The following is a 19,122-nucleotide window of genomic DNA, read 5'->3' as shown; positions in this document are numbered from 1 at the left end:
GAAAAACATCCCCCTTTTTTCTCTCCCATATCCACAGGAGATGAGGGATGTTAACCTGACTGTGGTGATCATTTCACACCACAGCTAAGTCAAGTCACTATGCTACATGCCTTAAACTTACAGCATGCTCTATGTCAGCTCAACGAAAATGGGAAACAAGTTCTAGAAAAAAAAAATAAAAAGACACACAACCTGCCCACCCCCCCTCCTCCCATGATGTAAAAACATAACTGTAGCCTTTTGACTGTTTCTATCCAGTAACAGATATGATGCTTTGGGTTCCTAAGCTAGTGAACTTCTATCATTTTTATGCTTTAAAAAGTCTGTTCCTCAACAGCAAACAGAATCCTAAGTGAAGTTCTACTGAATAGAGGTTCACCAGCCGGATGCAAAAAGCCCAGCTTTGGAGTCACACAGGCAAGAGTCCACTTTCTGTCCTGTCTCTCACTTGCTAGGTAAATTTGGCTGAGTTACTCACCAACTCTCTTAGTCTCAAGTTAATTAGGGCATGGGTTTCATGGATTTTTTTTTCCTTAAGATTTTATGTATTTATTTTAGACAGAGAGAGATGGAGTGAGAGAGAACAAGCATAAGCAGGGGGACTGACAAGCAGAGGGAGAGGGAGAATCAGGCTTCCCGCTCAGCAGGGAGCCCAACGTGGGACTCGATCCCAGGACCCTGGGATCACGACCTGAGCCCAATGCAGATGCTTAACTGATGGAGGCACCCAGGTGTCCCCTGGGTTTTGATTTATTATCTACAAAACGAGAATAAATAGAACCAATCTCACATCACTGTAAGCACTAAATGAAATGCTTGAAACAGTGTTAGTTACATGCCTCACACATAAGCCTCAGTTCACTCATTCATTCACTGACTACGTGGTGAACATCAACTCTGCACCAGGCATTGTTCTAGGTGATGAAAAGAAAGCAATCGAGGAAAAAAAAATCTCTGCCCTTGTGGGGACTGTGTTCTATTCAGGGAGAATTTTACGAACAGGATAAATAAGAGATAACGGGATGAAAAAAAGGGGCTGGGGCGTCTGGGTGGCTCAGCTGGTTAAGCGTCTGACTTTGGCTCAGATCATGATCTTGGGGTCCTGGCATGGAGCCCCATGTGGGTGCTCTGCACTCAGCAGGGAGCCCGCTTCTGCCCCTCCCCCTCGTTGCATGTGTTCTCTAATAAATAGAAAAAAATCTTTAAAAAAATGAAAAAGGGGAAAATATACTGAACGTTAGTTTGAAATAAATGCTAAGGGGACAACAAAGCAACAAAGGGGATTGTGACATGGCAGGAAGGGACTGTTTAACATTTTAGACAAGGGCCAAGGGAGGCCTAACTGACGGAACTTTTACGTGTAAAACCCTGATGGAAAGGACACATGGATGTGCAGATATTCCAGGAGATGGGAAGCAAGCACAAAGGCCCTGAGATTAAGAGCACATAATGTGCTCAAGAAACGGGTAGATCTACGAGCCTGGAACGGAGCGAGATCGCAATCAATGGGGCCAGACCTGCAAGGGACATGGCACGGGGCTTGCTGGTCACAGGGAGGACTCTGGATGGCACTCCAAGCAAAACACTGCTGCGGGTTTCCCAGCAGAGAGCTATACTAATGCATTCACTCTGCTACTATATAAACAAGCAAAATGATGATGATGATGATAATTACCTCAAAATCAGGTTTATTTTCTCTTCTTTTAAATTGACATATTTTTAAGAACTCATGTTAAAAAACAGAAAGCTAGTGGGACAATATTTTAGATAGCATGGTGGTGGTTCATCAACAAATTGAAAGGCCCTCCATCCCAAAGGCCTCTTGAATGCCACGGGATTTGTACATTGAGGGGGAACAGAAACCGTAGAAAAGGCCCATCAGGAGCCTGCAAAAACCTGGCAGTGAGAATCACGTGCAAGACTAAGTGATAGCATTTTATGCTTTTCCTTTCTTTTTTTTTATTTTTTTTATTTTTTAAGATTTTATTTATTTGACAGACAGAGATCACAAGCAGGCAGAGAGGCAGGCAGAGAGGAGGGGAGGGAAGCAGGCTCTCCACGGAGCAGAAAGCCCGACATGGGGCTCGATCCCAGGACCCTGAGATCACGACCTGAGTCAGAGGCAGAGGCTTAACCCACTGAGCCATCCAAGCACCCCTCTTTTATTTTCTTTTAAGATATGAGTTTTAGAATCTGGTCAAAGGACCCCTCAGTAGCTCACATTTATTAGGAAACTTACTTTTCAGACTTACTGATTATTTATGAGATTTCAAATATTGTTTGTGTAAGAAAATATGGCTCCTGGCCCCAAAAGATTTACTTCTGGAATCTGAAAATGGGCATGTGGCCTCCTGCTCAGGCACCTGGTTATGGGCCATACACAGGGGTGTTTTACTGTCATTTGTTTCGGGTGAAAAGAAATGACAGCATGGCAAGTGGCATTTGCAAGAAAGAACTATCTGAGAACAAGTCAAAATGCAGTTAGAAGAGACCTTCAGGGACGCCTGGGTGGCTCAGTTGGTTAAGCAGCTGCCTTCGGCTCAGGTCATGATCCCAGCGTCCTGGGATTGAGTCCCACATCGGGCTCCTTGCTTAGCGGGGAGCCTGCTTCTCCCTCTGCCTCTGCCTGCCATTCTGTCTGCCTGTGCTCGCTCTCTCCCCTTCTCTCTCTCTCTGATAAATAAATAAAATCTTTAAAAAAAAAAAAAAAGAAGAGACCTTCAATGATTACTTACGACTTAAGTAATATGCCTTAAACAATGAGGTTTACCCGTTCATAAACACTTATTTAACTATATATAAACCCCAAATCAACTTTATTAAAAAAGACTTTATATAAAAAAGACATAAGCACTTTACAGAAAGCCCACAAAATAGTTTAGGGGTGCCTAGGTGGCTCAGTTAGTTAAACGTCTGCTCTTGATTTCGGTTCAGGTCACAATCTCCAGGTGGTGAGATCGAGCCCCGCATCTGGCTCTATGCACGGCATGGAGCCTGCTTGACATTCTCTCTCTCCCTCTGCCTCTTCCCCTCTCCCCGCTCCCATACTTTCCTTCTCACTCAATTAATAAATATCTTAAAAAATAGTTTAATTCCTTTGAATTACATTTATAATTTCTGTCACACACTATGAATAAGAAGGGTGTGACATTTCTAGCTTACTTTCGAGTACTTGCCAAATTTCAGGTAAAATTTTGAAAAAAAAATTTCGAAGGGAAGATTTTAATAACAACGTATGGGACACACACCCCCTCACCTATCCTCTTCTACCCCAACCAAGCCTGAGAGCTCCAAATCAATCACAATATCAATAACCCAGTTACACACTATAATGGTTGCTGTTTGGATACACAGTAGGAAAACAGCACTACATGGGATGATTTCCGTAATATCATTTCATATGAAGATTATGCTCATTGCATGTAACGAACACCACCCTGACTGATCGTATAATATATAATCAACAAGGACATATAGATTGCTGCACAAACAAATCAATCAATTGCTAAAAATAAGGCCAATGCTTACAAGTATCACGATTCCCGCTGACCTTGTTTTGAGTGCTGGAATGATAATCACTATTCATTTGGAATCAGATTTTGAGGAAGTAAAGAATTAGGGCACGGTGATTGTGATATCCTAGATGATTTTGGTTGGATTAGGAACCTGGCATTAGAAAACGCTGAATTGTAGAGGGAAAAAGTCATTCAGGTCTTTTTTTTTTTTTTTTAAAGATTTTATTTATTTATTTTAGAGAGAGTGGAGGGGAGAGGGAGAGAGAATCTCAAGCAGACGCTGTACTGAGCACCCTGAGCCCGACGGTGGGGCTCCATCTCCGGAGCCCAAGATCATGACCCTGAGATGGTGACCTGAGCTGAAACCAAGTCAGAGACTCAACTGACTGGACCACCCAGGTGCCCCAAGGCATTCAGTTTAAATTCTGTTTCCATCCTTCTGATTACATCCGTCACTTGGGTGCCAGAATGTCAATAATACTGCTGGTGGATTAGAGATGGGGTGGGGGAGGAACAAAGCCTTATTGGTTTTGTTCACTGCGTATTCCCAGTGTTCAGGACCACATCTGGCAGGAAGGAGAATATTTAGAAGCATCTGTTGAACGAATGAGCAAACAACCTTCACTAACTTTAACCACCCCCTCAACATATACCAATGGGGCAAACAAACAGCAACCTCGTATTTGATAACAGACTTAAAAAAAAATAAATGTTAAACAGTCACAGTTTTAATAACCAAAAGCTGATAAAAATTATCTTTAAAGAGAGGTTTCCAAAAAGAAAAAAAATTGAATAGTTCCAAGTAAAGAGTGAATTTTCTAGGATTCTTCGTCTGCCTCTCATCCCCAACCCTCACATCCCTTTTCCCTGCAACAAAACCAAGGTGCAGGAAGTAAATGAACGTCCTGAACATTTCCCATCGTCTCCTGACAGATCTAACACTGTCAGAAGGAAAAGTTTTCAGAGCAACAGAACGTTGCTGTGAGTTCACCTGCAGCTGCCCTCTGCATTCAACCTCTGGCTGGGACGACTTGAAGCAGGGGGCTGGCCACCCAAACTGGGGCACTTTCGAGTGACGGGAAGTGCTCCTGATATCCTGTCTTCAGTGACATGCATGAGCCTAGACCACAAAGGGGGAACTCAGGGGCTCTCGAAGAAAGAAAATCAACTGACACGGACAAGGTTTTCTCAAGAGCTCACCAGGCTTTGACTTCGATCCGAACAACTAGAGTTGACACAATAAATAACTTCACTGGGGCTTTTGCATTTTGCAAAGCACTTTCACAAACATTATCACTTTGTTCTTCACAACAGCTCTACAAGCTGGCCAAGTACCTACTCCTTCAAGGACGAGTTCTCATGCCTGTTTTCCAAAGGAGAAAGCTGAGGGAAATGTCTGTGACCAAGGAAGGTGGCACAGTGAAGTGTCACAGCTAGTTCCTAAAACCAGATCTCTAGCTCAACCCCGGGCCCTTCTGCACACCAGGGCACTCAGGGAGGCATGACAGCGGCAAGATGGAGCAGTCAGAGAAGGCCTGGAAGATTCCAAGGCCTGCATTCCTCTGTGATGGAAATGACTTATAAATGCTAGTGAAGTTTTTTGTGGCTCTTTTAAGACTTGTTGGTGAAGCGTGATAAAGGGATAGAAATTAAGAGGGATTTTTAAAAATGAATTTAAGTTTCTGCTTTTTTTTTTTTTTTTTTTAGGTATGTACTGATCATGAAAAGAATGCCAATGTTCTCATCTAATTAGGTTACACTCTGAATCATCTGGAGGCAGCTGATGGCATCCTCAAGAGCCCTCACCCACTCTGTAGACATGGACAGATCCGTGACTTTACAAATGGCCTCTTTCTGTCTGGGTCCAAGTATTCCCAGCTGAGAGCACTTGTCTTTCCTAGATAACATGAGACATACTATGCCCACACTTATAAACCACAAGGGCCTCCTATGCCTGTTTCCAAGATAAAATATTAACAACTTGAATGTTATTAACATCAAAGAGATGTTCTAGAGTCTTTATCAGAAGGTAAAAGATGGGAAAACATTTAACTAAAATTTACTGGGTTAGGGACGCCTGGGTGGCTCAGTTGGTTAAGCGGCTGCCTTCAGCTCAGGTCATGATCCCAGCGTCCTGGGATGGAGTCCCACATCGGGCTCCTTGCTCAGCAGCGAGCCTGCTTCTCCCTCTGCCTCTGCCTGCCATTCTGTCTGCCTGTGCTCACTCTCTCACTCTCTCTGACAAATAAATAAAATCTAAAATAAATAAATAAATAAATAAATAAATAAATAAATAAATAAATAAAATTTACTGGGTTAAAAAAGACCCCAAGAAATCATTTGGTCAGACTGTCCATTTTGGGTTGAGGACAATATTCAAAATATTCCAAAATTTAGTATATACTTTACTTTTCACCACCCCTGCCCCAAGTTCCAGAGAATGAAAATTAATAGACTGCTCTAGTCAGACATTCCCATGACTTGTATCTCATAGAAGTAACAGGTTTTACTCAAGCCTAGCCATCCAACATGAAAATTCTTCTATCATCCTTTGGAGATACTAAGGAAAACAACATGGTGGTTTTAAAAGCAAGACCTTCATATGTACATCAGCTCATCTATATATATTTATATAAGCAAGGAGACACATGATGCTCAAAAGACACAATATGAATGACTGCCAGAGAGGTTAGGGGTGGAGGGGAACGGGCAGAATGGGTGAGGGGAGTGCAAGGTATAGACGTCCAGTTATGGAATGAGTAAGTCACAAGGATAAAACGTACAGCACAGGGAATACAGTCAAAACAAGGGGAAAACAGTATATAGCATTTAGCGAATGTTCAGTTCTCATGGTAAGACAAATGAGGTTTCCATGCTAAAGGATCCTCACTTCAGTGTAAGGAACCTAAGTCACCTAGAATAAGGCCTGGGAGCACAGGGACCCTGCTTTGCTCCTCCAGTCCCTGTCATGGTCCCAGGCACAGGACAATTACTCATTAAGTAGTAGATGGTGACTGAAAGGTAGGTGGGTCCATGAACAGATGGAAAGGCAAACTGACTAAGTGGGGAGTCTCAGCCTGCTAATTAAAATTGCACTGAAATTACACATCATCTTCCACTAATGGCTGGTCATACAGTCTGGCAATAGTACTTGTTAGCTGTCCTTCGTTTAAGCAAGAAGCCAGATTTATCTGCTCTGTTAAGATCTTTCCCACATGGAAACCCCACCAACCCACCCCCGCTAAACTACGAATAATGGGGGAATGTTTTGTTTGAAGCTAGAAAGAGTGATTTCCATCTTAATTCTCACTGATTCACTGCTCTTGAGTGATTTTGGTCTCGGATGCTGCATAAAGTAGGCTTCCAAGGCCCTCATGAGGGGGTCAAATTGCCGTTGCATCTCTTTGCTTGTCTACCATCATACTGGACAGTGGGCTCTGTCAAGGACCACACAATGGCTGTTGGACACCTGGAAGCAACTTCATTGTCTTCAACTGTTTATGTTTACAGGCTGTTTGCTTCTTTGTATTACTGAGTGGAACAGACCATGAATCACAGGCTATTAAATGAAATTACCATGTAGGTGTACAATCATTGCAGACAATAGAGAACAAAAACATAATTCTGTAGCAGCTTTGCTATGTATGAAGATTTCCTTAAATGGCTTTTGAAAATGTCACAAGAAAAGATATACAGTAATGCTGGGCACACAGGCACAAAAAGTTGTGGTTCACACACCATTACAAAAAAGAATAGGAAAATGATTACCTCTTATACATCGCTGGACAGTAAACAATGCACCCACACGCATTATCTCGCTGATTGCCAAAATGATTCTGAGAAATTAGCAGGGCATGTGTTTGAATCTCCATTTTAGAAAGAGAAAATCAAGGCTGTAAGAGGTTCTTGGACTTAAATTCATATAAGCCAGTAGGAGTTGTGTTTTGGTAGCAGGATAGAAACTAAGTTCTCCTAAATTCCAGCATGCCTTAAGGCTTTAGGGATAACTTTTTTTCTACAGCAAAAGACATGAATCGTACCTGGTTTACTTCCTGAGTAGTTGCTATTCTGTCCCGAAATAGCAGAGGGACGGCTGGAGGCAGCAGTTTTCTTTTCTTGCACTTTGTAGCTTTCAGGCGCTGTACAAATGAGACAAAGAGAAAAGACCATATTTAGTTTCTTAAAATTGATTTAGAAACATTCACCTATTCAATGTTTACTGTGAACCTTTGTATCAGGCACAAGGCTAGATTTAGGAAATAAAAAGACGAGGCTGTTACAACTCTTGCTGGCTCAGTGGGAAGGACACACCCCAAAATCAAGGGCTGTGGCTCAACCGATCCTCCAGCAGTAGCATGTTCAAGGTTGGTCCCAGTTTAAACATAAAGCAAGCAGGTGGAAGCATGACTGGTATCCAAAGTCTCTGATCTTAGTTCTTAGAAAGCTCATGCATTAGGGACCCAACATTCCAAGAACATACCCAAGTGGGTCACTAGAAGGGAGCCAGGACATAAAATTTACTAGGATTTTGAAACAGGTACTGGAAAAAGTTCCGTAACACAGATTATTAAAGAGACTATGGGAAATGTATTCTCGGAAAAGAATAAAGGGGCAGACATACCCGGTAGTTCTCTGATTATGTCAAGTGCAGGATCCCATACTTTAAACACATTACTTTCTTTACCCATATGTATTTTTTAAAGATTTTATTTATTTTTCAGAGAGGGAGAGCACAACCAGGGGGAGCTGGAGGCAGAGGGAGAAGCAGGCTCTCCACGGAGCAAGGAGCCTGATACAGAACTCAATCATAGGAACGAGGGGTCACGATCTGAGCTGAAAGCGGATACTTAACACACCGAGCCCCCCAGGCACCCCTTTACCCATATTACTTCAGTGTACCTCAAAGGATATTTAAAAGATGTCTGCTACTGTCTCAGATACAAGTCATGTCAAAAACCCAGCCCATGAGTTTCTGCCTCCTACTCTCTGCCTTATAACCTGCTCTGCAGTCTTCCTCACCAGCTGAGAATTCTGCCCTTCCATCTGATTATGCCCCAAACCCTGGACTCACCCTTGATCCTCATGTTCAATCTGTTAGTAAGTTCTTTCCCCTCTACCTTATAAAACATTTTACCACCTCTCCAGCTGCCTCTCTAATCATCTCCTCCCTGTGTGACTACAATATACTCTTACCCAGTCTACCTGATCTTCCCACTGACTACCTTTAGTCTGTTTTCATCGTAGTAGCCAGGGTGATCCCCTTAAAATACAAGTGGCATCACTCCTCTGCTCAGAACTCTTCAATAGCTCCCATGTTGCTTGGAGTAAAACCTAAGGTCTCCATCATGGCCCACAAGGTACCCCTTTCCTTCTGAATTACTCTGTTCTAGTCATCCTGACTTAGTCCATCCCAGAACTTTGCAAGGACTCGAAACATTCTTGTCTCTGATACCCACATGGATTTCACATCCTCTGGGACTCTGCTCAATAAGACAGATAAGAAAATCCTCTTGAATTGTTTAACAGAGCAACCCCACCACTCAGCACTTCACACTCCTTCCCTGCTTTGTTTGGAGCCCTTGCCCCTGACATATGACACATTATCTCTTCATTAGGCTAAGGAAATTGGACATTATCGAGACAATAGGAATTACTTGCTCAATGTTTTTGAACCAGAAAAGATGGGATGATAATTATGCTTTAAGAAGAGCAAATTCGAAAACTGTTCCTAAGACATACTGAGAAAAATTACTAAAAAATATTCCCTAAATTTACTTTCAACCTCTAGAGAGAATTACGCCAAATTTTTGTGGTATTAGCATGGAAAACTGTGGATAATGGGGTGCCTGGGTGGCTCAGGCAGTTAAGTGTCTGATTCTTGATTTCTCAGGTCATGATCTCAGGGTCTTGAGCTCCAGCTCTTCAATGGGCTCCGTGCTCAGCAGGGAGTCTAGTTGAGATTCTCTCTTTCTCCCTCCCCCCAACCCTGCATACATGCACACACACTCTCAAATAAATAAATCAGTAGATATTAACCACTATATTATTTTATTATATTTATTATTTATTATTAACTATCTATTATAATTAATATATAATAACTAATATAGATAAAATCATAGACTAAACAGTAAAAGTATCTTATACAAATCTTTTAATATTGCTTACTTTGGATTTGTTTGCTTTAAATAATAGCTTCAAACACAGACATTGACTGGTTTAAGTTTTATCTATTGGGCTTTTTTGGCTTTATTTTCAAGGAAAGTTCTGTAAACATACAGTAAAAAATGAGCAGAAAGCAAATAAAAGGCCTCATTCAGTGTCTTCTGATGGGACCTTGTCACTTGAAATTTTACCAGGCAAGCTACCACCGGAAAAGGGCTACATGGTGTGTGTATGTGCTTACACTGGAGGATGGTGGCTGGGAGGGAAACTGAAAGGAGTATGAGTGAAACCAGGATAGGCTCTTATTCTGATACTGATCTAGAAGGGAAATCAGCAAGTATGCTTGGTTCTTTAATGCTGTCACATAACCTCTCATCCCACCTACCAAAAAGGAGTTGCCATTTGTCACCATGTGGCAAGTGAAACCCAAGCTAACTGCTCTTGGCTCTAGGCTCACAACTTTAGAGAGATCCCTAAAGATACAAAAAAGTCGATGAAACTCAAAACTCGGAAAGTTTCTAACTCAGTATGTATAGAACAGCCTTTCACAGGGCTCCGGGGTGGAGCAATTGGTTAAGCGCAGTTAAACACGTGACTCTTGATTTCCACTCAGGTCATGATCTCACGGTCGTGAGATCAAGCCCTGTGTTGGGTTCTGCACAGAGTCTGCTTGAGATTCTCTTTTCCTTTCTATCTGGCCCTCTTGCTCATGCTCTCTCTAAAATAAATACATCGTGGGGTGCCTGGGTGGCTCAGTGGTTTAAGCCTTTGCCTTTGGCTCAGGTCATGATCTCAGGGTCCTGGGATCAAGCCCTGCATTGAACTGTCCGCTCAGCGAGGAGCCTGCTTTCCACCCCACCCCCATCTGCCTCTCTGCCTACTTGTGATGTCTGTCTGTCAAAGAAATATGTAAAATCTTTAAAAATAAATGAAACAAGATGGGATTGGGAGGGAGACAGACCATAAGTGACTCTTAATCTCACAAAACAAACTGGGGGTTGCTGGGGGGAGGGGGGTGGGGAGAAGAGGGGTGGGGTTATGGACATTGGGGAGGGTATGTGCTATGGAGAGTGCTGTGAAGTGTGTAAACCTGGTGATTCACAGACCTGTACCCCTGGGGATAAAAATATATTATATGTTTATAAAAAAATAAAAAATTTAAAACAAACAAAAGAAACTATCATAATAAAATAAATAAATAAGATAAAATTAAAAAATAAATAAAATAAGTACATCTTTTTTTTTTTTAAAGATTTTATTTATTTATTTGACAGAGAGAGAACACAAGTAGGCAGAGAAGCAGGCAGAGAGAGAGGAGGAAGCAGGCTCTCTGCTGAGCAGAGAGCCCGATGCGGGACTCGATCCCAGGACCCTGAGATCATGACCTGAGCCGAATGCAGCGGCTTAACTCACTGAGCCACCCAGGCGCCCAAAACAAGTACATCTTTTAAAAGAAGAAACTTTCTCCTTATTCTGCAAGTTAATCTTATTAAAATTACTCATAAAGAAGTTAACTATTAAAAAACATAACAGAAAGAAGCAGAATGTATCACATATTTGGAGTACTAGGATTATAATTTTCTTTTTGTTATATAGCTACCTCTGGCACACAGTAAGTAAAGCCTTAATTAGGAAGCTATTTATGGATCTGCTATATATTATTTTTACTTAACTGAAAAAGAATTAGAACCATTTGTCTAGAACATATTTCAAATATTCCTTTCTTTCTTGCCTATATTTGACATAATTTAATCTTTCTCTGGTGACTGCATATCCGCAGGGCCCCCAGATCCTGACAACAAACATCAATCCTAACTGGATATTATGTAACCGTCCACCATGAAGGAGATTAAAAAGACTGTAACACATGTTCAGTCCCGTTGACTTTTCCAAATAATCCCTGAGAAAAGCTTTTTCTGGGGGGTGGGGAGCTATAATTGTCTCATAATCTTGAAATTCAAATGTAAAAAATATACTTGAATTTAACTGGAGGTCTGGTTACTTGAATGCCAGTTGATCTACTCCTGACTTCCACTGGAGCTGCTCCTCCTGCCACTCCTTCCACCTCCTTCCACTCGCCTGCCCTCCTACCATCTGGATCTCAGGAATTCATTGCTATCCCAGAAGACCTTCTGCATCCTACTCACAACAAGATGCATGGAAAATTTTAGAATTTTTAGTGGCGCCTGGGTGGCTCAGCTGGTTAAGCGACTGGCTATGGCTCAGGTCATGATCCTGGAGTCCAGAGATCATGTCCCGCATGGGGCTCCCAGCTCCGAGGGGAATCTGCTTCTCCCTCTGACCTTCTCCCCTCTTATGCTCTCTCACTCTCCCTCTCTAATAAATAAATAAAAATCTTTAAAAAAAAATCTTAGAATTTTTAATGCTCATGTAAAAATGACAGTTTAACTTAGTAAAGCAAAAGTAATTTTACAAATGGTCTCTTCATTAAATACTATGACAACTCTAACAATTATAAATTACAAATAATTGCTAATGTCTACCCTTTCGGTTGGACATTCATCTAAAGTTTTCAGATTATCTTTCTACTTTTCTATCAGTCCACTTTTCCTTCCACCTCTGTAAGAATCTTTACTTCTCCAACAACCTCTCTGGTTAACACTCTAATTGTGATAAGGCAGAAGACATAAACTCAAACAGATCTGGGCTCAGGTGACCTTCAGAAAGTTTCTCGACCTCTCTGAGTAGGTATGTGTGGGGGGATATAGCCTCCCTCATAGGGCTGCTGGGAAGATGGGAGGATTAACGGAGAAGATGCGTGGGAAGAATCTGCCATCGAGATTAGTGCACAACAGGTATTTAACACACTCCTTTTCTCTCTTTCTCTCTTCCGATGAGGTCCTGGGCCTTCCTCAACCACGGTACTTGCCGCACTTGGCATGGTGTAGCAGTGTGTTTGGAAGTTTCCAGGAGGTGGTGTGTGCTCTGGAGTCAGCTGAGCTGTCTGTGCCCTTAAAGGGCTATCAATTCTCGGCACATCACTTAACCTCTCAGCCTTAATTTCCCCCTCTGTAAAGAGGGACAACACTTAGTTTCAGGGTTGTGTAAATTAATGAGAGCACTGGGCTCACCACAAGGCTCAATAACTGGTAGAAAGCTTTTTTTTTTTTTTTTTTTTTTTTGGCTCTCTCCTTATTCCCTACACAAATGTGGGAACCTGGGTCTCCATTTCCCCAGGGCTTTGCTCATGCAGCACTAATGGGGAAAGTAACCTATGTCAACTTAGTGACAGGGTCTTGGGGAGCAAAGTCTGGCTCAGCTGCTGGTTTCAGAGGTTTCCAACTCAGCTACAAGCATACATCCTGGGGACCCTCAGGGTAGTAGGCGGGGCTTAATGGTATGATTTTTAGGGTACAGCCTGGCTTTGGAAGAGGTAATCCTCAGTGTTTCTGGGACTTAGATGACAGCTTGAAGAGACAGAATGCCCTTCAAGTTACCACTGCATTAAGTAAATATGAGCTTTAAAAAAAACCCAAAAAAACAAAAACCCCAAAACCCAAAACCCAAACACTCCATTGTAATAATGAGAAATAAAACCTTTTTCTTATTTTTTTAAACAAAGAACAGGGAATTTCACTACTTGAGAACATGATGAAAGCAATTTACTTAAGATTTCCAACATTTAAAAAACTGGAAATCCTAGGTAACTCGCAGACAGGCTTGAGTATACCTCCCCCCCACCATTAAAAAATACCATTTTTTAAAAGACTCAGGTGACTTTCCAGTATTAATTTGAATCTCTTTCATTTTTTATAAAGAAAACTGAGTCATATAGCATAATGCTCAATAAGTCTTTGCTAGCCTTATAAAATCTCTATTGATCTTCCTGCTAGCTTGAAAGCTTTATTCCATTAGTATCCCATGTGTGAGTGTTAAAGGCAAGAGGAAGGATGCAGAGAAGCATCCTTGTGGTCTGGGGCTCTGTCTCTCTCCAAACCGCTCTGAAACAAAATAGAGAGATGGCAGACATTTGGAGCTTTCACCTAGTAAAAATCCTGCAGCCACTAAGTGCCATAAATGAGCTTGTGAAATCCATATCCTCTACGATCACTGCATTCCTTGCCATGTCTTCCCATAAAGGGCACGGGTTCTTGCTGCTTTGTTTCTATTTTGGGCTGTATGGTCTGGCTGAAGAGTCTCTCTCAACTGATCAGAATAACTGGTTCAACAAATGCTTAATGTAGTAAAAAAAAAGCTTACTCTAATGAGACATTTAGGATTACAATCTTAGGAATCACCCTGAGTTTAAATCTCACTGAATGGTATGTGGCCTTGACGTCCACAAGGATAATATATTTCTTTACCATTTTTTTAAAAAGATTTATTTATTTTAGAGAGAGAATGCATGTGCACATGAGCGGGAGGAGGGGCAAAGGAAGAGTGGGAGAGAGAATCTCAAGCAGACTCTGTGCTGAGTGCAAGATGGGGCTCGGTCTCCCAACCCTGAGGTCATGACTTGAGCCAAAATTAAGAGGTGGGCAATAAACCGACTGATGTACCCAGGTGCCCCTTTCTGTCACTATTTTTAACAGAGTTTAGCCATTAGGCCCAGCTCTGTATGAGATCTTTGCTATATTGTTCAGTTGGACTTGGTGGACATGCAGCTCAGGGTATACAAATAGCTTTGGGGGAGAGTAAACTAGAAGACAGAACTAGAGGTTGAACCACAGGCACATGCCATTTTTTTTTTTTTTTTTTTGAGGATTTTATTTATTTCAGAGAGATAGAGAGAGAGAACACGCACGAGCACGAGCACGGGGAGGGGCAGAGGGAGAAGCAGGCTCCTGGCAGAGCGAGAAGCACAATGTAGGACTTGATCCTAGGTCCCTGGGATCACAGCCTAAGGCGAAGGCAGACGCTTACCTGACTGAGCCACCCAGGGGTCCCAGCAATTGACGTTTTTGTAGTGAAAAATGGTTGAATATTGCAACTTCATAGGTCTCAACCTAATAGTTTCAATTTATCTGTGCAGAAAAGACTTCACACAGCAGGCGTTAGAGAGCTCTCCTTAGGAAGGCCTGGTTTTGCTCCAATCTTAGCAGGAGTCTGACTCCATGCTGAGTCCTGAGTCTTCCTCGTAAATCACAGAGCCTGGGGTGGTCTTGCCAGATCCCCAGCACACTAAACAAATCACTTAGTTGAAAAATTTGGCTGTATAACACTGTTATGGCAATTAAAGAATGTTTTTGATTCAAAAACTTAACAGAGAGTGATTACAGAATAGTTTCCAGGCAATTCAGTGTTTCTCCTAAAGTTTTCTACTTTATCATCCTTTTGCTTATTTACTTGACAATTACATTTGATTCTAATAGAGTTGCCTGGAGTATTGTAACACAGATCTTTAAGGTTTTATCCAACATTATTTATGAAATTTGCCTTAGAATAAGGCCATAATGCAAACTTCTCTAATGACCTTTCTAATTAGTTCACAGGATAGAGAGCTTCTCAGTTTAAATGCCTCATAATTGTTCCTGAAATTAAAGAAATGATAGAGCTCATGGGAGTTCACCCTAGACAAACGTGGGTTCAATTTCCTGCTTTCCTTCAGTTTTCTTCCTACTGGCATTGCCCAGATAGTATCTGACTCGGGGACACCTTGTGCTCAGTACTGGGAAGAAATATTAATGTGTCTCCCTCTACCACCTTTCCCTTCTGGAACCCTTACTTCTGGGTTACTTCTTCAAACTGTGTTTTGGAACTTCTGATTCTCCCAGTAATTTCTTTTCTCCTCAGAAAAGTTGCTTCCTCTTATGGCCCAAAGCACATGCTCTACGTCCATCATTTTCAAGTGCATTTATAAATATGTTCTCTCAAATACAGTTTGTCTCCCACCTCTTGGGAATCTATGCTCCTCTTTCTCTGTAATCATTGGAAACTATGTCAAAAGGTGAACTGTCCTCAAAAAGTCAGCCAAACCTGATATTAGTCTCTTTGTTACAGTATCATCAGAACCACTACATTCCCAAGCGCACAAACACCAAATAATATTTTTTTTCAAAAAACTTTTTAAAAGATTTATTTGAGAGAGAGAGAGAGCAAGCGTAAGAGGGAGGAGCAGAAGGAGAAGGAGAAAAAAATCTCAAGCAGACTGTGCACTGAGCACACAGCCCGATGTGGGGCTCGAGCTCATGACACTCGGATCATGACCTGAGTCAAAACCAAGAATCGGACGCCTAACTGCAATACCCAGGTGCCCCTAAATAATTTTATCAATACACATTTACAGATACTCTCATGGGCCAGCCAATGAACCATACACTACAAGCACCAAGATCAAAGGACACAACGTCAACTTTTAAGATGCCTGTGAACATAGGAGGAGACAATAGGAAAACATGTGCAATCATAGCAATGAATCAGTTTTTTTTAAAAATCAATATACCACAGAAGATAGATACCAGATAAATGATGCAGATAGTATTACAGAGATTCAGAGGTGGGAGGAGGTACTAAGGGGGTAGTAGTGATATAAGACTTCACTGCATAAAGATTTTGAAGAATGGAGAGAATCAGTAAAAGCAAAGAGTGAAGCAGAGAGGGCTGCAGGAGGCCATAAGCAAAACTACCTGGGCAATTAAAAAAAAGAAAAGATAAGCAAGGCACTATGCAGTTGGAACAGTGGGTTTAGAAAGGTAGGCAGTTGAAAACAAGGCTGAGGTCAAGGACTCCTTGAATTCCAAGAGTTTGGACTTTACCCTGAAGGCAATGCAAGTCACTGGGATAAATCACGTGGGACTTCGGGCGGGGACTCTGGGTAAACAGAGTGAAGCCTATAACAAGCCTGCTGGAAGTATATATACAAATGTGCTTATCTTCTTAACGAAAACAATACAAGGTAACCAGGCTAAAAGCAGACATCTTAAGAATTCTGCTTTCTATTTAATTTAATAATTTTTCAGATCTTCACATTTGCCCGTAACAGGTACCAAGAGATAAATATCTGACCTCGAGGGAAAACAGAGACTCCAGTGACCTGGGGGAAGACCGTGCCTGCTACTGTAGCATCACAGAACCAGAAGAGTCGTCACTGTGGCCATCCAGGACGGAGCCAGCGAGGTTGCTCCACGCAGGGAAACTCCCTGAACTCTCAGCCTCTCCTCTGCTTCAGATCCTGCAGGAAATGGGACCCCAGCCACCCACTCCATGGAGCAAGGGCGGTGGGTAGAATGACAAACACAGAATGGAGGGAATGTGCCTGGCTAGGGAACAAGTGGCATGCTCTGAAGGTCATTCTGCAGGACAGTCAAGGAAATAAAATGTGGACAGAGGCTCACTGGTGTCTTTAATCTTTCACAGATCGCCGCAGGATGGGGAAGCAGCCACGTCACCATGCAGATTTACAGGCACTGTGCCCTGGAGACGTGTGTAACTACAGATGCTGAGAAAGAGTGCAGAATGTAATTTGCCCTTCTACACCAGAATAAATCCACCGTGTGCTATGGTCTAAAATCCAGCCATGAGGGTGCCTGGATGGCTCAGTTGTTAAGCAGCTGCCTTCCGCTCAGGTCATGATCCCCGGGTCCTGGGATCGAGCCCCCCATCGGGCTCCCTGCTGAGTGGGGCATCTGCTTCTCCCTCTCCCTCTGCCTGCTGCTCCCCTCTGCTTGTGCTCTCTCTCTCTGTGTCAAATAAATAAAATCTTAAAAAAAATAAACAACAAACCCAGCCATGTTTAACGTGACACAGCAATAAGAACAAGGAACTGCTTTACTCAAGAATCTATTGCTCGGGCACCTGGGTGGCTCAGTGGGTTAAGCCGCTGCCTTCGGCTCAGGTCATGATCTCAGGGTCCTGGGATCGAGTCCCGCATCGGGCTCTCTGCTCAGCAGGGGCCTGCTTCCTTCCCTTCCCCTCTCTCTGCCTGCCTCTCTGCCTGCTGTGATCTCTCTCTGTCAAATAAATAAATAAAATCTTAAAAAAAAAAAATCTTTAAAAAAAAAAAAAAGAATCTATTGCTCATTTCTTGTTGCAAAGACAAATGCAATTAAGAACATTTGATAATGTCTATCAGTCTCCCATTTCGTCCTTATTCATTCTGACAAGAAACAATTCAATTCTTACTTTTTCTTTGTATTTCGTGCTCTCCAGATACACCAAGAAGTTATGACTTGGTGGCTACAATAGACTACACCAGAGGCTTGTAAGGCACGTGGAGTTTAGGAGGCGCTCATTCGGCCAGAATGAACAGGGACTGAAAGTCACTTTCTGATTACTTCATTTCTGCATAATGAAAAAAATGAAAAATTTATGACCGTGATAGAAAGGGATAGTCAACCGAAAGACAGAGAAATCTGTCCAATACTGAGATAATACAAACCCAACACAAAGACACTGATTTTATAAATACAAGCCAGCATTGTGTACAGTTATGTGATCCATGGGAACAGAACGCACCAGAAACATCACTCCTCATCCTGAACTATAATGTGAGGGCGCGAAGAAGGGGACAGGCACACAGAGCCATTTCTTAATGATTTATAATAGTCTGTCAACTTCCAAAGCAAAGTTGAGGCAGTTGTGCCGAAATGTCCGCGGCAAAAATATCGACATGTCCTTAACTTTTTGCCAAAAATTCCATTTTTGCTTGTTAAATTACACATGACAGGGATAGCATAAAAAGGACTTAAATAATAGCAAAAGAGAATTCTGTCAAAACAAGTTATCAGGATACATTTAAGGGATAAGGAGTGGGCTACGTGTTTGCCTCCAAAGAGCTGTAATCACAGTCATCATTGTTTTGAGCTTCAAGAACCAGAGATGCTCTCCAACGGAATGGAGCTTGAGGCATTCATCTCTGGTGCTCAGACAGGCGCAGTTCTGAGATAAGGCTCTAAGAGACCAGAGCAACCTGAAGACAGGGCCTGTGGTTTTCATCCTCAGGATCTCCATCTTTAGTTCACTATCTGGCACTTCTGTGACGCTGAATAAATGGCTGAAGAAGAGGCTGAGGGACGGCTGGAAGGTGGGTGGCGTACTCTGAGCAAATGGTAGCCAAGGCCCAGAAAGATAAAGTTTTCATGACAAGTAGAAAGAAAAAGGGTGCATTTGCTCATTTTTGGAAGGCTGCTAAGACTGCAGAGAAAACACAACCCAAAGAATTGTCAGATTCCTGTTGTGTCCACTCCAGGTGGGGGAAAAAAAAAAAAAAACAGAAAATATTGTAATTTTAGGATGGTTTTGACGTGACATCAGGCAAGCCCCAAAATCAAATCATTGCATCTGCAGCCACATAACAGGAAGGTATGTTCAGTGCCACTTATAGTGAATATCATAGAACTAGAAAGAGACTCCAAATACAACAGAATATTGTCTATACGGCATGGGGAGAAGCATGAAGACATGACAGCCTTGGCTGCAAATACCAGAAAGGCTACAAAACAAGCATTTCAGCTTTGAGAGATTTGTAAACCCCAACATTTCC

The 19,122-nt window shown here is 42.2% G+C and overlaps 1 protein-coding gene and 1 long non-coding RNA gene across 24 annotated transcripts in view; one reads left to right on the top strand and one right to left on the bottom strand.

The window, feature by feature from the left end:
* The window catches only part of MAP7 (microtubule associated protein 7), a 169,746-nt gene that overhangs the window by 52,965 nt on the left and 97,659 nt on the right, over positions 1 to 19,122 (bottom strand). For 21 of the 23 annotated variants that reach the window (XM_082731764.1, XM_082731779.1, XM_082731781.1 and 18 more), the window contains one exon: positions 7,556 to 7,654. In XM_082731764.1, coding sequence (XP_082587890.1) covers positions 7,556 to 7,654 — 99 coding nt within the window. Of the gene's footprint in view, positions 1 to 7,555; positions 7,655 to 17,762; positions 17,917 to 19,122 lie in introns of those variants that run through there. The other 2 variants (XM_082731774.1, XM_082731769.1) reach the window with 2 other exon arrangements.
* Positions 16,417 to 17,377, top strand: LOC309865438. Its single transcript, XR_014312094.1, has 2 exons — positions 16,417 to 16,858; positions 16,998 to 17,377. It is a non-coding gene; the product is annotated as an uncharacterized lncRNA (long non-coding RNA).

This window comes from Mustela nivalis (assembly GCF_964662115.1).
Source record: "Mustela nivalis genome assembly, chromosome: 5".
NCBI lineage: Eukaryota > Metazoa > Chordata > Mammalia > Carnivora > Mustelidae > Mustela > Mustela nivalis.
This window is presented reverse-complemented; position numbering and strand designations above follow the sequence as displayed.